This window comes from Oxyura jamaicensis, chromosome 14 (genome assembly GCF_011077185.1).
Source record: "Oxyura jamaicensis isolate SHBP4307 breed ruddy duck chromosome 14, BPBGC_Ojam_1.0, whole genome shotgun sequence".
Classification (NCBI taxonomy): Eukaryota; Metazoa; Chordata; class Aves; order Anseriformes; family Anatidae; genus Oxyura; species Oxyura jamaicensis.
The window spans coordinates 8,533,605-8,548,206 of NC_048906.1; the positions used below are offsets into that span (position 1 = coordinate 8,533,605).

The 14,602-nt window shown below is 36.1% G+C and overlaps 1 protein-coding gene across 6 annotated transcripts in view; it reads right to left on the bottom strand.

Annotated features, from left to right (window-relative positions):
* Positions 1 to 17: 17 nt before the first annotated feature.
* CCP110 (centriolar coiled-coil protein 110) overlaps positions 18 to 14,602 on the bottom strand; it is a 17,745-nt gene continuing 3,160 nt past the window's right edge. For 5 of the 6 annotated variants that reach the window (XM_035339156.1, XM_035339153.1, XM_035339154.1 and 2 more), the window contains exons 4-15: positions 12,325 to 13,972; positions 11,166 to 11,290; positions 10,837 to 11,017; positions 9,530 to 9,669; positions 9,040 to 9,156; positions 8,665 to 8,766; positions 8,275 to 8,391; positions 7,692 to 7,771; positions 7,035 to 7,097; positions 6,456 to 6,515; positions 5,778 to 5,860; positions 18 to 981 (exon numbers count right to left, since the gene is read on the bottom strand). In XM_035339156.1, coding sequence (XP_035195047.1) covers positions 929 to 981; positions 5,778 to 5,860; positions 6,456 to 6,515; positions 7,035 to 7,097; positions 7,692 to 7,771; positions 8,275 to 8,391; positions 8,665 to 8,766; positions 9,040 to 9,156; positions 9,530 to 9,669; positions 10,837 to 11,017; positions 11,166 to 11,290; positions 12,325 to 13,972 — 2,769 coding nt within the window. In that variant the 3' untranslated portion in view covers positions 18 to 928. The remainder of the gene's footprint in view (positions 982 to 5,777; positions 5,861 to 6,455; positions 6,516 to 7,034; positions 7,098 to 7,691; positions 7,772 to 8,274; positions 8,392 to 8,664; positions 8,767 to 9,039; positions 9,157 to 9,529; positions 9,670 to 10,836; positions 11,018 to 11,165; positions 11,291 to 12,324; positions 13,973 to 14,602) is intronic. The other variant, XM_035339158.1, reaches the window with a different exon arrangement.

Sequence of the window (14,602 nt, forward strand, 5' to 3'; positions counted from 1 at the left end):
ACCCCCCCCCCCCCCCCCCGAAACCAGGAAACATGATTTCAGTACAAGGGCTGTTAGATCATGGTACAAGAGAAACTGCTCAGAAAAACTGTACTCGTCAAAAAGAAAACATAAAGCATATGAATTATTATTATACACAATTGTGTGCAAGTCTGAAATGATAAAACTATTAAAAACTTGCCTTATAATGTTTTTGTTGAACATATACTTCTCTTAATCTTGGCTAAAATTTTTGTAACAAAATGCCACAGACAGGAAGGAAAAAAAATCATAGGACTTCTAGCACAATGGTTTGATCTACCATGTGCATAACGGGGCAGTTTCGGTACAGTCTTTGCAAGTGCATCTGTCTGTCCAGTAGTTAATCTGTATCTGTATCTGTTCAACTCAGCAGACATCAAGTTAGGTAATCGCATTTACACAAATACATCCAGAAAGGCTGCTGACATTCACTGACTGAAGAGCTCAATTTGTTTAAGGATTATTTTTTTGCTTATTTAACTGATTTAACTTTATGGTATGAAATTAAAAATATATATGCATGACTTATTTATGGTGGCAACCATACACAGAAATTGCAATTTTAAGTCATACAAAAATTGTATGAGAGATACAAGAATTACAGAGTGTTAAGTCATGAATTAACTTGATGTTGCTCTATGGTCTTCTTTAAATAGCATTATGAATCTTAAGTGTACACAGTAGTATGAAGATCTAATAAGTTCAACATGCAATTTTCCACAGTACTAGAGCTTTGCAGCCCTTTATTATGTAAATATGACTGTATGAATATGTCATCATTTGGAAAAAAACAAAGTATGTTTATCGTTTTTGAATACACATAAATTTAGGGCATGAAATACTTGAATCAACGCTGAGAATGCCATCATTAAAAAATAGCCTGTTTATCCCAGTGAGTGCTGTCGTCTTAAATTGTCACAACATTTGGCTTCTTTCTTTGGGTTCTTCCTGCATATGCTCCTAAAAACAAATTAGAAATATTACCATTTCACAGTTGACCTTACTGCTTTTTGCAACAAGATTATCTAACAAATACAGCTGAAAGGACAAAATTTTAAAGCATTATTATATATTCAATGCCTACTTTGAAAATGACACTTTTCATAATGTTACACTTGAAATGCCTTATGAACACGTACGTAAAACAGGTTACTAAAACTACTAGTAGGCTTGAAAGTAACAAGTTCTAGTTTTTCCTTCCTCAGTAATAGTTCCATTGTCTTTTCTGCTAATCTAAAACATCTACAATTCACAAGTTTTTAAAAGGTAAGTCTGTTTGTAACATTATCAAGACAGATTAAATATGATTAACTATTCCATGTACTACTTTTAAACAAATTATTAAGAAATTACTATATAAAGTCAAATATTTAAGACAACTCTTTCCTTTTCCCACTTCCCATGTTAATAAACAAAGAGGCAGAGACAGAGCAAGAGTAATGCAAAGCATGGGAAGTTAACATTGTAAATTGATCTTAATATTTCTAATTATCTTCATTCTGGTTTCTAGTAATGTGGGCCTAAACTCTCTTCCTCAGCCATTCACACACGACAACAGATCTCTCTTCTGTTGCATTTGTTCTTAATGCATAGCAACTGCCCCCAAGATGAATAATTTTTAGGTTCAGGAGAAAAGTGTGCGTGAGTCAGAGGGATCAAGTGTAAGGCATAAGCAAAATGCCAAGTTTCACTCTGATAGTTTCTTCTCACAGATAAGCTCCTTTCCCATCTTGTGATCCAACTTTCTGTGAAAGCAGCTGCAAATGGGAAGAAGTTCTTGCTAAAACTGAGAAAGAAAGCTCCAGAACTGAGAAAGGGACACAAAGAAGTAGCAGCCAAAACCTATATGCACCTGTGCTGCCACGACAATGGCCTTGTGCATTACACAGAGGAAGGGACCAAATCTTGCGCTCACCACACACCTACACTGTAAAGACCCCACTTGCCAAAACCTCTTTGGTAGAATATTATAGGAATCATTGATTTAAATTACTTTGCATTACTTGAATTAAATACTTTGCATCAGCCACACTCCTAATGCAGTTATTAGCTATCAGATAACTATAACTCTGCAGCAACTTAACTGTTAAGCATAAAGAGACTTCAATAAACTATTAAAAAATAATATATGCACCAGAGAATACTCAAATCTTAATAAAAGTGAACTGTCTTTTCAGGAGAACAGTTGTAGGTTTCCATATGTTGACAAACACAACCACAATTAAAAGTGCAGTATGAATAACTTCATCAGACAAAGCCCTTGTAATAAAAAGAAAGCTGCTTAAGGGTAAAAAGTAAAATAAAAACCTCTCCACATGTAACAAATTTCTAAATATATACATATTTAGAAAGCCATATTATAGTATGCATAGCACAATTATCTTCCAGTGATAAGGGCTTAGCACTGCAGGCTGCTAAAAAGAAGCACAATTCAGCATTCATTAGGTTCAGGCAGTTATTGAGAGTGTACAGCAACGTGAGCAAACATTTAGGTGAAAGCAGTGAAAGTTATATCACATGGTGTAGAGCAGTGAAAATGGAAGACAGCCATGGAAAAGAAATAGTTACCAGGCAATTAAACAAATGTGACAAAGTAAGTGGCAGTCTTTTTTTTTTTTTAGGATTTTCAGTTACTCTTTGTCAGAGTCACAATGGTTACTTACAGGTGCCCAAGAGCTACGTTCAGCACAGCGCAAAGCAGCTTTGGAAACGCCCCCTGAGACCTTACCACAGCAGGATCCCTCACACCTGAACACCGTTTCCCACTACACAAAAAGGCATTCTCGCTGGCCTAGCACTCGCCAGTGCTGTACTCTTCAGCTCACTTGTGATCCTGTATGACAACCAGGCTGACAAGCACGATGCTTTAGTAGTGCTTGAACACTACCCTCTTAATTCTCCTTGTGTGCACTCCAAGTTCTATAAAAATCTCACAAACAGAAAATAAGCACGTAGTTTTGAATCAGCCCACCTTTAATAATGTTTTGCTATTAGGAAATAAGTGGACATATTTCAAGTTAGTTTTCTCCCCCCACCTAATCCCTCCCTGTAAATGCCCTGCCTAGCACAGCTTGCAAGCTACTGACTGAGCATCTTTGCCCTATTAAAACAAAACAAACAAACAAAAGGATGACTCTCCATAGATTTATTAGGTTCTCTCTTTAGTACAGACCTTTGGATTCAAGGAGTACACAACAAAAAATAAATTTAAGACCACCTATCAAAGAAAAATACCTTTTTGCTAGAAAAAGACAGCAGAGTAGTATCAAAACTACAAAGCACTTTGTTGACAGAAGTTAGAAGAACAGTCAAAAGAATGGGGAAAAAAAAAAGTAGTTTGATGGCTACGTCATTGTCTTCTGAAGTTGTCTCTCACACCTAGCTTGAAAGCTTAAGTGACATCTGGAATATTCTACTAACTTTTCTTCCCTTTTGCCCCTCTAACAAGCTGTGAGTTAGGGATTTAACTGTGAGTTAGGGATGAACGAGGACAATAAACAAAATAGAAATATTATGGGTTAAGAGTTTGCAGACTTAGCATAGTTACATATATATGTCATTTCTTTTCAAAATGACTTGAGATTATAGTTTCTCTGTGGTCTCCCTCAGACAAAACTTGTTGCCTTACTACAGTTGACTTCCAAGATTCTCTCTTGAAAAGAAACTTCCTTCACTAAAACCAAATATATTCAACATACTGCCAAACTTTTCACTATTCAAATTAATCATATATAAAGAAAACCACATTAAATATATTCAACTTAAGGTATCTTTCATTATGCAATGTTAGGCAGATTTCTATGATGCCAAACATTCTCCATCTAGTAATTTCAGAATGCCTTTCTACTACTCACGTAGTATAAGGAGTCTAACCTATTTAATACCAGTACTTCCACGTGCTCTTTTACATACCACAGGAAATTATGTGATGTCAAAACACTAAATTGAGGTTATATTGTGTAACCAGAACTAGGCAGCATAGAAGTGGTTAAATCATCTACTTCATGTTTGAAGCAAGTCACTACAGAAGGCACTATACAGCTTTCCAGATAGTCAACAAACAGCAACAAAGCATGGCAATGAGAAATTTAGAGATGTATTCCAAAGGATTCCATTCATTGCCTGGTACTAACTGTCAGGACTTGGATAATTACAACTAAGAAAGACATGGGGACTCAGCAGAGCAACATGCACTGCCAACGCAGGAGAGTGATAGAGAATGTTTTAACTGGATGTCAGACTTAAATGTAAAAAACTCTATAGATCATCACAGCCCAAGCATGAATTATATGAGACTGGGGAAGGCATCCGGATCCCAAATCAATGCTAAGCTTGATACTGACACTATCCTTTCATTACTACTCTTTACAACTTCTGTAATATTGTAACAGGATGGGTTATTGATTGTTTCATCAAATTTGCAAATAGTAACTGCCACATGGTTACCTTTGCCTGCTACAGTTATATTGCTTACTTAATATTCTTCTGTTTCAGAGAGACTATTTACAGTCTTCGATAATTTTGAGTGAAACTGAGTAACTGCCTTGCTGCACCTTAGTGGTGACAACATTGCCAGGAGAATCGGTAACTGAAAAATTAAACAAACCAACCTTGGTTGGAATCTCATCATTTACTCCTCCCCCCATCCCCTTCATTTCCTTTCAAAATGAAATGCTAAAGATGTATGTGCATAGTTTCTTATTAGCGTATGCCCTTCTACAGCCACTTCTCTTGGCTTCACAAAGTACAAGGACAATCACTTCTGAGAAAACAGAACATTCGAACACTGCACACTCTGCACGAAAGTACAGAGATACTCCCTATAGCATTGCTCCAGGTCAGCAGTAAACGCAGAATCTTCCTTCTAGGAAAGGTTTGATACTTAATATATGACATTATTTCAGATCACCATGGGAAGGAGTTGAAATTCTACCACATTATAGTTTGACTTCTTCAGCCCAGAAGTTCCTTGTTGTTTTATACTTGACTTGTGGAACTCTCCTTTGAGAGCAAAGTGCCATAAAGATCTTAAACAGCTTTTAACTCCAAATCAACTAATCTGTTGATAAATAAAGGCTTGTCTCTTAAGAAATTTGAAATCAGATTAAAAAATGGAAATGGCAAAAGATATTTCATAGTGTTTTATTCTATTCTCTTCGTGCCTAAACAGGCTGAAAACAGCGAGGTCTGGCACTATTATCAAACCTTCTTATTAAAAAGGTAACCAACCAGTATTCTCTGTATGCAAGCTCAGGAATACTCAATTTTTGGAGTATTATTTTTGTCTCATTAAGACTCACACATTCTGTAAGATGCTACAGTAGAAACTTAAGTTTCAGCCTATGGAGACTAAATGCCCACTGGCAAGTCTTGTGAAACTGTCCTGTCTTTGAAACAAAGCCTACTGAAAGGACAAGTTACACAGGTACAGAACTGCAATGACACGATCAATCCAACTCGTTTGACTGCTATCAGCCTCTCAAACAGTTACAGTGAATATATTCAGAAAAAATTACTTAGGGTTGGGCACCTGGCAAGTGAAATCAAATGAGATGTGTAGTATCTTCAATAACCCACATTTACAGAACTTTAGAGCAGATGGTGAAGGTACCAGTGCATGTTGGAAGAGACAGGTTAGATTTAAGACACAGCAAAGCAGGTGCACAGGAAAAGGAAAACAATATATCCCCCATCTATTTTTTCTTGATACTAACAACTTATTTACTATATGATCCAAGCACCAATTTTCTACACACCTGGAACAGCCTTGTTAGACACTCTGCTCTCTGAGGCCTTCTTTCTATTTTGCTCAACCCCCTTCATTGAGGTCTTAGGGGTTCTAATTAAATATAAAAGAGTTAATAAGTCACTTGCATCAATGTTGAAAGACCGTATCCAAAATTATAAAGACACTGTCAGACTGTTTGGCACAAAATCATTTTTACACTGTCCCATATAGGCTCCTCCAGATGATCTTGGAGGTCTTTTCCAACCTTAATGATTCTATGCACACAACACCTTGACATTATTAAGGCTTAAGAAGATACATTACATAAGAAAACATCTCTCCAGAGAATTTTAAAACTCTGCTCAAGAAACTGATTCAGTTCAGATACTGTGGCATTACAGTCTACGTTTAAAAATACATATATTTCAATAAGTGGAAGCAAAGCTTCATGGAATGAATGTTACAAATAGAAATGTCAGAACACGGTGTAAATGGAGACAATACACAAGAGTATGATAATACTAAGTATTTTCTTGCAGTACAAGGTAAAATAAAGCTTTAGCACTCTCAAAATACTGTAAGAATTATTTTGCCTTTGAACAACAGTTGCACCATTAAGTATAAATATTACTTAGAAATTACTGTGTTCTTGCACTTTGCATTTACTTTTAAAGCATGTTTGGCCAAGAACATGCTGTTTCCTTACCCTTGTCTGCAAAGCAATCTATGAACTGGAGCATTTTGTCCTTGATTTGGTTGAAGCACTCTGTTAAAACACAAACTTCTATTAGTGCTTTTTCCCCCTCTTAAAAAAATAAAATAAAATAAAATCTCACAAGGAACACTGAATTATGCATCATCTTTCACACAGCAAGTTTCAGAATGGTTGGCAGGCTCTGACATGTGGGCAAAAGTGGCATGAATTAAAATTATGGAGTAAAAATACTACTTTCACTAGCTATTTAAAGCTAAGACATGCACATACTAAAGTAAAGCTTAAGAGATACTAAAAGTATATCTGAGGGAAACCTTGAACCTGAACTTAGAGAGTTAAAACTGTAAACAAATAATTTCTGAACTGACTTTGAAGAAAATAAAAAAATATATTTTCTACCTTTAGAAGTAATAAGCCCTTTTCTCAGATCACACTAAATCCAATTTCATTAATGCAATAGTAATAGGCTAAAAATCAAGCTGATTGATGCAACAAGCAACAAAGATTAAAGAATCTCACGTTATAAGACAGTTCTTTAGAAGCATTGTAATAAGAGAAGTCTTCACTCACCGGCTTTCAGGACTTTTTTGTTTTATGATTATTTTTTTACTTGGCATTCCCATTTCTGAAGCCCTAAAGAAACAACAGCATTGAAGCATATTTAAGTTACAAAGTCATCATGTATGTCTTAAACATAAATAGCAAAAGAAAACCAGCAACAGAATCTACATCTACATGTAATACTGCCAGAATAGTTCTATGGATTACTGCTTTTTATGTATGAGCAAGCATAACACTTTGATTCTGTCCACTGCGTTACAGTGGACAGATAATGTCTGCCACCATCCCAAAAATACTCCTTGCCAGACATACTCTACCAAGTATCTCTCTTGCCAGGCACTTTGGAAAGGTTGATAAAAAAACCTACAAAAATCAACCATAAATTAAGTGCACGGAGTTTGTTTTGATCACCACTGAAATATGCCGTAAATGCACAACTTGGAACAAACATTTTGCCCATAGAGACAAGAAGTCTCTCAAAAGTAAGACGGAACTGATACAACTCATAACACATCACGCGCCTGAAGCTTTTTTATTCATTCTTCTTAGGAGAGATGTTGGTTTCCAAAGAATCTGTTTCTCCAAAAACTTATTTTCACTATTTTCCACTCTTCCCACCCATCCTCTTGCACCCCCCACCCACCACAAAGGGAGAACTGCACATACTTCATGTACTTTTTCCTATCCAGAGATTTCTGTGTAGCTGTTGAAAGTGTTGCTCTCTCTCTTGGACTCTTTACTTTATCCTATAAAAGCAAAAACAATGAACAGCAACACTTATTAATGTTTTAATTGAGCTTAACCTAATCTGACCTGACCCTACGTTAAAACAAACAAACAAAAATACTGATATATTTTAAATTTCTCTCTTTTCAGTACAAAGTTCACACAAGCTAAATTCAAGATTTTTTCTTCTTTAAAACCAAAGAATCTTCTTTATACTATCAGATTAAGAAGGCTTGTGTGGCATAACAAATTCTTAAAGTCTGAACTTGTTATCACTTTCATCATGTTTTTCACTGTTTATTATGTCTACACACTAAAAGTTTCAAGACAGGTATCTCCTACTGTGGTGACTTTTATTTTTTTTTTTTACTTTTAATAATTTTACTTACGCGAGCACAATTTAACAACTAAGATTTTAAACTTTTTACATTGTCAGGAAGTCTCTTAAAAACAAAATGATTCAGTATTTAAACTCTTAAAGAAAGAAAAAAAAAGAGTTTACATTGTCCTGACTATAACCCACCATTTGCCTGAGCATTTTCTCTTTACGAACTTCACGATCATGACGCAGAATATTCATTCTTTCAGATGCCTCCATTGTAAAAAATATGTCATGGATGTCATACAGAGCAGCTCGCAGCTGGAAAGAATAATTTCATAAAATAGTTAACTTCCCCATAGTTTTGATCATCAAACTCCATTTAGACAAAACACTTTAAAAGGTAATTTAGAAATCCCTCTTAATGTGTCAGCAGAAAAATCTAATCTTTTCTTCACAGACACAGTTTAAACTTTTTCTTTTAAATAAAGCCACTGTGAAAGTTTCTGGTATTTATACTACCACACATGAACAACCAACTTCTTTTTACAAAAGCAGAATAGCTAGGAAAGAAAAAAGTTTAAATTATGTCACCTGAGCCATTACTCTTTCATGAAGGCATGCATCTTGTGCTGAAACACTTCCTCTTTTTAATGGGGCTTCAGACTGAAAGTTCCTTATGAACTCCATAGTATCCTGGGGAAGAAAGGGAAATGAGGTTAAGCACCAAGCATAACCCTTTACAACCAAGGAATCATCACCAACTGTACGTGTAGTGCTGGTTGTCTTTTACTTGGACCTTATGACAGTAAGCAGTGCAGCACTCAAACAAAATGACATATTACTGAATTCTTCTGAAAGCAGCATATGCAAGATTTCAACTGTCAATTGACAATAGGAGAGAAAGAAAGATAAAAAGAACATACTCAACAGGAGGAGAAGCCACATAATTAAAAATGTGGATCTTACTTTTACAGTTTGTTTAAGATGTTTCAGTTTTTCTGTCTGCAGGAGTCTACGAGTAAGAAATCCCTTTGCCACAGCAGTTATCTTACTGAACTTCATTTGTATCTCTGGACTGAAAACCTTAAAAGAAAAGTAGCATTTTCTAAACACTGAATAAACAAAGCAGAAGTTAAGATTATTTCTCAAATAACATCAGTTACTTAAGTTTTGAAGTAAGAAACAAGCTGTTGATAAGGGTAAAAAGTTTTGGCTAGGCTAGAAGTACCCACCACAGTATTAATTTAGCAGAAGCAATATACTGTTATATGATTATTTTGCATATATGAATAGCAAGAAAAATATGCTATGCAGTTGTCCCATGTAATTTAAGTCAATATAGGAAGGGATACCGAACTTTTCAGTGAAATTTATTACTACACAGCTATTACAGAATTACCAGCATCTTACAAAAACTAAAAGGCTTTTTAAGTTGTAAATAAATCTTTTTCCTTACCTGAGTCCACCTAGTTTTGATCCTGTTACTTGGCCTAGATACTGAGGTTTTTATAACTCCACCACCTGATGGTCCCCAGAGGTAGAATGAAGTTTCACTTGTTGAAGTGAAGGTGTTAGGTGTTGTAGTATGAGCAAAACCTGCACGCAAAGCACAGCGTACAGTTTAACATACAGATTTCTGTCCATAAAGTAATGACTATGCATGCAAATACACACAGAGCTCTAAATACAAAAACAGACACAATCACTATACTTAAGAACAAAACGTAAGACAGCACCCCATAAAAATAACTAATTAAGAAAAAAAATCAATCACACACAAACTTTTAACTCAGACTGCAGTCAGGAAGTCTTTTTGGAGAGAACAGAGAGGTTCCTAGTGCTGTTAGCTATTCTTATTCAAATTGTGGACTATAATACTTACAGACTGGGAGAAAAAATATCTGTATGCTACGGCGTGAAAAAAGAATCACTCACATAATATTAAAGTTGCTACACAAAATGTTATCCATAAGGCATCTCAAAGAAAGTGGTTTTGAAGGGTTTAATGCTGCTAACATGGAACCTAAAGATGAATATTAAACAATCCTAATCATGTGGTTCAGAAATTTTACTCTCAAAGGTTGTTTGCTCTTCACCTGTTAAAATATCAGATTTCCATCTGTGTTTGCGAAGTGTATGTTAAAACAGTGAAGAAACAGAACACAGCTCAGAAGTAGCAACTTTGTTTACAAGGTCAACTACAGGCAAGAAGCAATCTGAAAATTTGATTCATTTCAGAGCAAAATTAGATAAACCAATTAAAAAAAAAAAAAAAAGAAAAAAGAAACATTTAATAACACACTGGAACAGGCAAGACATGCCATTGACTACTGCTGTACATCCTTACAGACGAGACCCCCTGGTAGAGCCCTTCTAATCCTCCCACACAAACAAGAGCACTAGACCACAGCTACGTGGCATCGGGATGAACGTTCTGTGACACGATACAAATTCACGTCCTCATCCTTGATAAGATCAATTTACTTTTAACTTGCATTGCTCAAATATTCCTCTTAACAACTCTATGCAGATGCAACACCTGGAACAGTACAAGAATGGCTGAAATTGCCACCCAAACAAACATGCAGAAGAAAATTTGTTTTACATATGCTGTCAGCAGCTGACGGCAGCAGCCGTTGGTCAGGATATGCTGACAAGAGGCCTGAACAGGAGCCCTGCTTCTATCAGTACAATGGGCAGTCGCTCCAGATAAGCATCGTAGAGCAAAACATACTACAATATTTAATTATATTTAAGTTTTACCAATGCTGGTTGAGTTTGTGTTATGTACTGTCTCCAGCTGAGACTGCACGCTCTCCAGTAAGCCACTTTCACTTTTTCTCCACTCCAACTCCATCCTACTGTTAATGTTCACTTTGGAAATTTCTATTTCTGTTGTAGCAACCTTCTTTCCCTTCAGCTTCCTTTCCTGTTCTTCCAGTTCCTACGAAAGAAAGAATCAACTGTAAGACTAGTTTTCTAAGACTGCAAAGCAACAGTATATACATTTTAAAAGGCACTGCTTCCTGACAAATTTCAACACACGACTGTAGCTTGGAATTTTTCCTTTTTTTTTTTTTTTTTTGCTTTACCTTCTGCAGTTTCTCCTGTTCTCTCTCTTGTTCAGCTATCAGAATCGACAGTTGTTGTGCATGCTGTTCTTCTAGCCTCTTCCTCATTTCTTCAAAGGCCAACATTTTAGTTTTTAAAATCTCTTCTGAGAAGATATATACAATACAAAGAATCAAGCATTAAACATTTTGTATGTGATCTTTGCCACAGACATACACGCTTTAACAGGAGTAATTTGCACCACCGGTGAAAAGCATGACATCTTTCACATAGAGCTGCCACTATGTATTGCAAGAACCTTGATATCAAGCTGTCACTATGTATTACAAGGAACTTTATCAGTTACTGCAGTCCTTCAAAATATTTGCAGGTTCATATTTGCGGGATAAGCACGTGGATGGAACAGCAGTAGCACCAACTGAGCCTATATTAAAACACAGATGCAAAAAAACTAGTTCTGAGAAGAGTATACCTACACTCGAGTTAAAAAAAATAGTTAAGCCACTTTGGCTTGATGTGGTAGAGACACACACAAATGTAACAGTCTTGAATTGGAAGAAAATAACTATACAATAATTTGCTATCTACTTTCAAAAGGTATTTTCATTTAATTTACATGGGGTATTTTAGTAGGCTTATTTAAATCTAATGGAGTATTACTTTCCTATGAACTAAGTTCAAAATTCTACATTCAGATGAGAACTTCGTATTTTTTGTGGTTAAATGACACCCTTCAGAATAAATACAGAATTCACCAAACTGAGAAACAATGTTTTAGCTGACCCTTCCTCAAATTATTTAATCAAGTATTTGTTACAAATAGGTGTTATAAGACTTTTGACTCCAATCGACTCCTCAATCAGCAATGACTCCATTCTGTAGCAGTTAAGAAAAGCTCAGGTAGCAAACTGAATTTCAGAATTTGTCATTAATCAAAAACCAGAGAAATAACAAGATTAAAAAACAGAAATGATGAGATTCCTGAAGAAAGGTAACTGACAATCAAACTTCTGTCTTTTGAGATATATATATATATATATATATATATATATATATACTTTAAACCACCAACAACTACATTATAACATTTTCAATTATCACTGCTTCTTCATTAAAAAAAAATATCTAACCTGAGAAATAAGTTGAAGGAAAACCCCTCAACTATAGGAAATCTTTTACCTTTTACTATACTTGGATCAGGAGCTGCATTCTTGGTAACGTAAACTGATCCCACAGAATATCTCTGTTCTTGCAACCACTGCTTCTCTTGTTCTTCCATTCCATCTGTTACAGCACAGGAACCGTTTTCTTTTCGGCCATTGTCAGTGTCCAAATCAAGCCTACGTTTTACCTTTTCAAAGTTATTTTCCAGAAACTGCTCATTTGCTGGGGAAACACTTGGAGTATCCATCTGCTGACGCATATTCTTGCCCTGTGTTAGCAGCGGGGATGGGTTTTCTACATCATAAGATTTATTGAGTTCTACTGGAGAATTACATTTAGTATTTTCCAGCAAACTAGACGGCTTGGTTTCATGCACTGCTAGGAGCTTCTGTGTTACTGTAGACTGACTGATGGTAAATGGCTCATTCAGTTTTGGAGCTGCAGTATTAGCAGCAGTCTCTACTTTATATGGTCCCCTGCTGTCCACCGCCACCTGTCCTTCCACTGTAGCAGACAACGGCCCCTTGCTTTCCAAGTGCCCAAAGGTATGTCGATTTGGTTTGCCAACCACCAACCCATCACAGGGAGCTGCTGAATTTCTGATGACACCTGGAACTCTGCTAGGGCAAAGCATAGAGAAGTCCACCATGAACTTTGGCACTGATTCAGACACATTATTTTTATCAGCAATATCTTGCATGATTAAATCCATCGCTCTCCCCTTGCCTTTAGGGCTCAATTCATAAGCATTCACAGGATTGTTTATAACTATGTGTCCCATCGATAGAGGTCTTGGGCGCCTTCGGTGCATTTTAGGACTCATGCTTGGCTCTGGGCTTGGCAATTTGGTATACGATCCCATGAGGCTCCTGACAATGCTACTGTCACGATCAACCACAGAAGTATTTTTTAATTCTTCATCTGAATCTGAATCCACCAGAGGGGGTGTTCCAACTCTCATAGGAATGTCCACTTTAGAAAAACTAGATAAAGTTGACATACTTGTGTTATTGGTATGAGCAGAGGTACCTTGGAGAAGGGTATTTGATTTATTAAGACTGGACTTATCAAGCGGCACAGCAGTGGAATTTCTGCCTGTAAGCTTTGCTCGCTCTTTCACAGAATCAGTTGTTTTAACTGCATCATTTTCTTTGTCTGAATGACTTTCACTCATACTCCTCTTTGAATTACTTTTTGAGCCACGCCTCGTTTGCTCTTTCTCTACGTACTCCCTGGATTTTTTCAGCAGGTTCTGAAGGCTCATTACGTATGGATCCTGGACTTCCTTGTCAGATGATGGCACTGCTGCTCCCTCTTGCTTTTGCAAAGCGTGTGACGCAAGCTTACTATGCGTGCTGTCAGGAGATGCAGCCCTTGGACAAGATATGTCTTTGGAGAAGCAACTCTCGCTTTGCTTTGAAAAAACATTCTCTTCTGCTGCTTGAACTACTTCTGTCACATTTGATGTCACTTGCCCCACCGTATCTGATGACACAAGTTCTGGAGTGTTTTCAAGCTCTGAGGGACCATGCTGTTTAGGAGAACATGGCAAATTGGCATCAGATGGAGCTGTGAGGTCAGTCAAAGCTTTTGAGTCTGAAGCAGGGCACGTATTCTCACCCTCCCTTGTGTTCACGTCACTTGCACTAGATCCCTTCCTGATCTGCAAATAAAATTGAAAAATATCACATATTTTGGATGAAATCTGATTTTCAGATTAATGCAAACTTCATCTGCACTTAAAGGAGAATGCTACGACCTTAAAACCCATAAAAATTTTCAGTTTGAGTATTGCAAATTTCCTTCAAATTACTTACAATATAGAGCTCCATGCAATGAGAAAAAGGTTACTGGAATTAAAATATAAATGTGGATAATGGTCCACTCAGAATTCTTAGTGATACAAAATATCTGAACACAAAGATGCTTTTTTCTTCACACAGTAATTTGGATACATTCGAATAATGTTATGGCTTCAAATTATATTGCAATCTTCCTGTTAAAATATGAAATCATGTTCACATTAAGTAAGAAATGTAATTGAAAAAATTCAACATCAAATATAGATTAACCTACAGACAACTAAGAACAAATCAAAATAATTCCTAAATATAATAGAGGAAGTATAAAATATTTTTTTTTAATCTCTTTACTAATCCAGAGACATGAAATAAAACTTTTCAAGTACTTGTAAAAACAACTTTAGTTACTTTTCATGCATTATGTAGCTTCTCTTTTATATAAGTGAAAATTACACAGTACTTCCAACCAGCATTTGATTAAAAGGATTTCC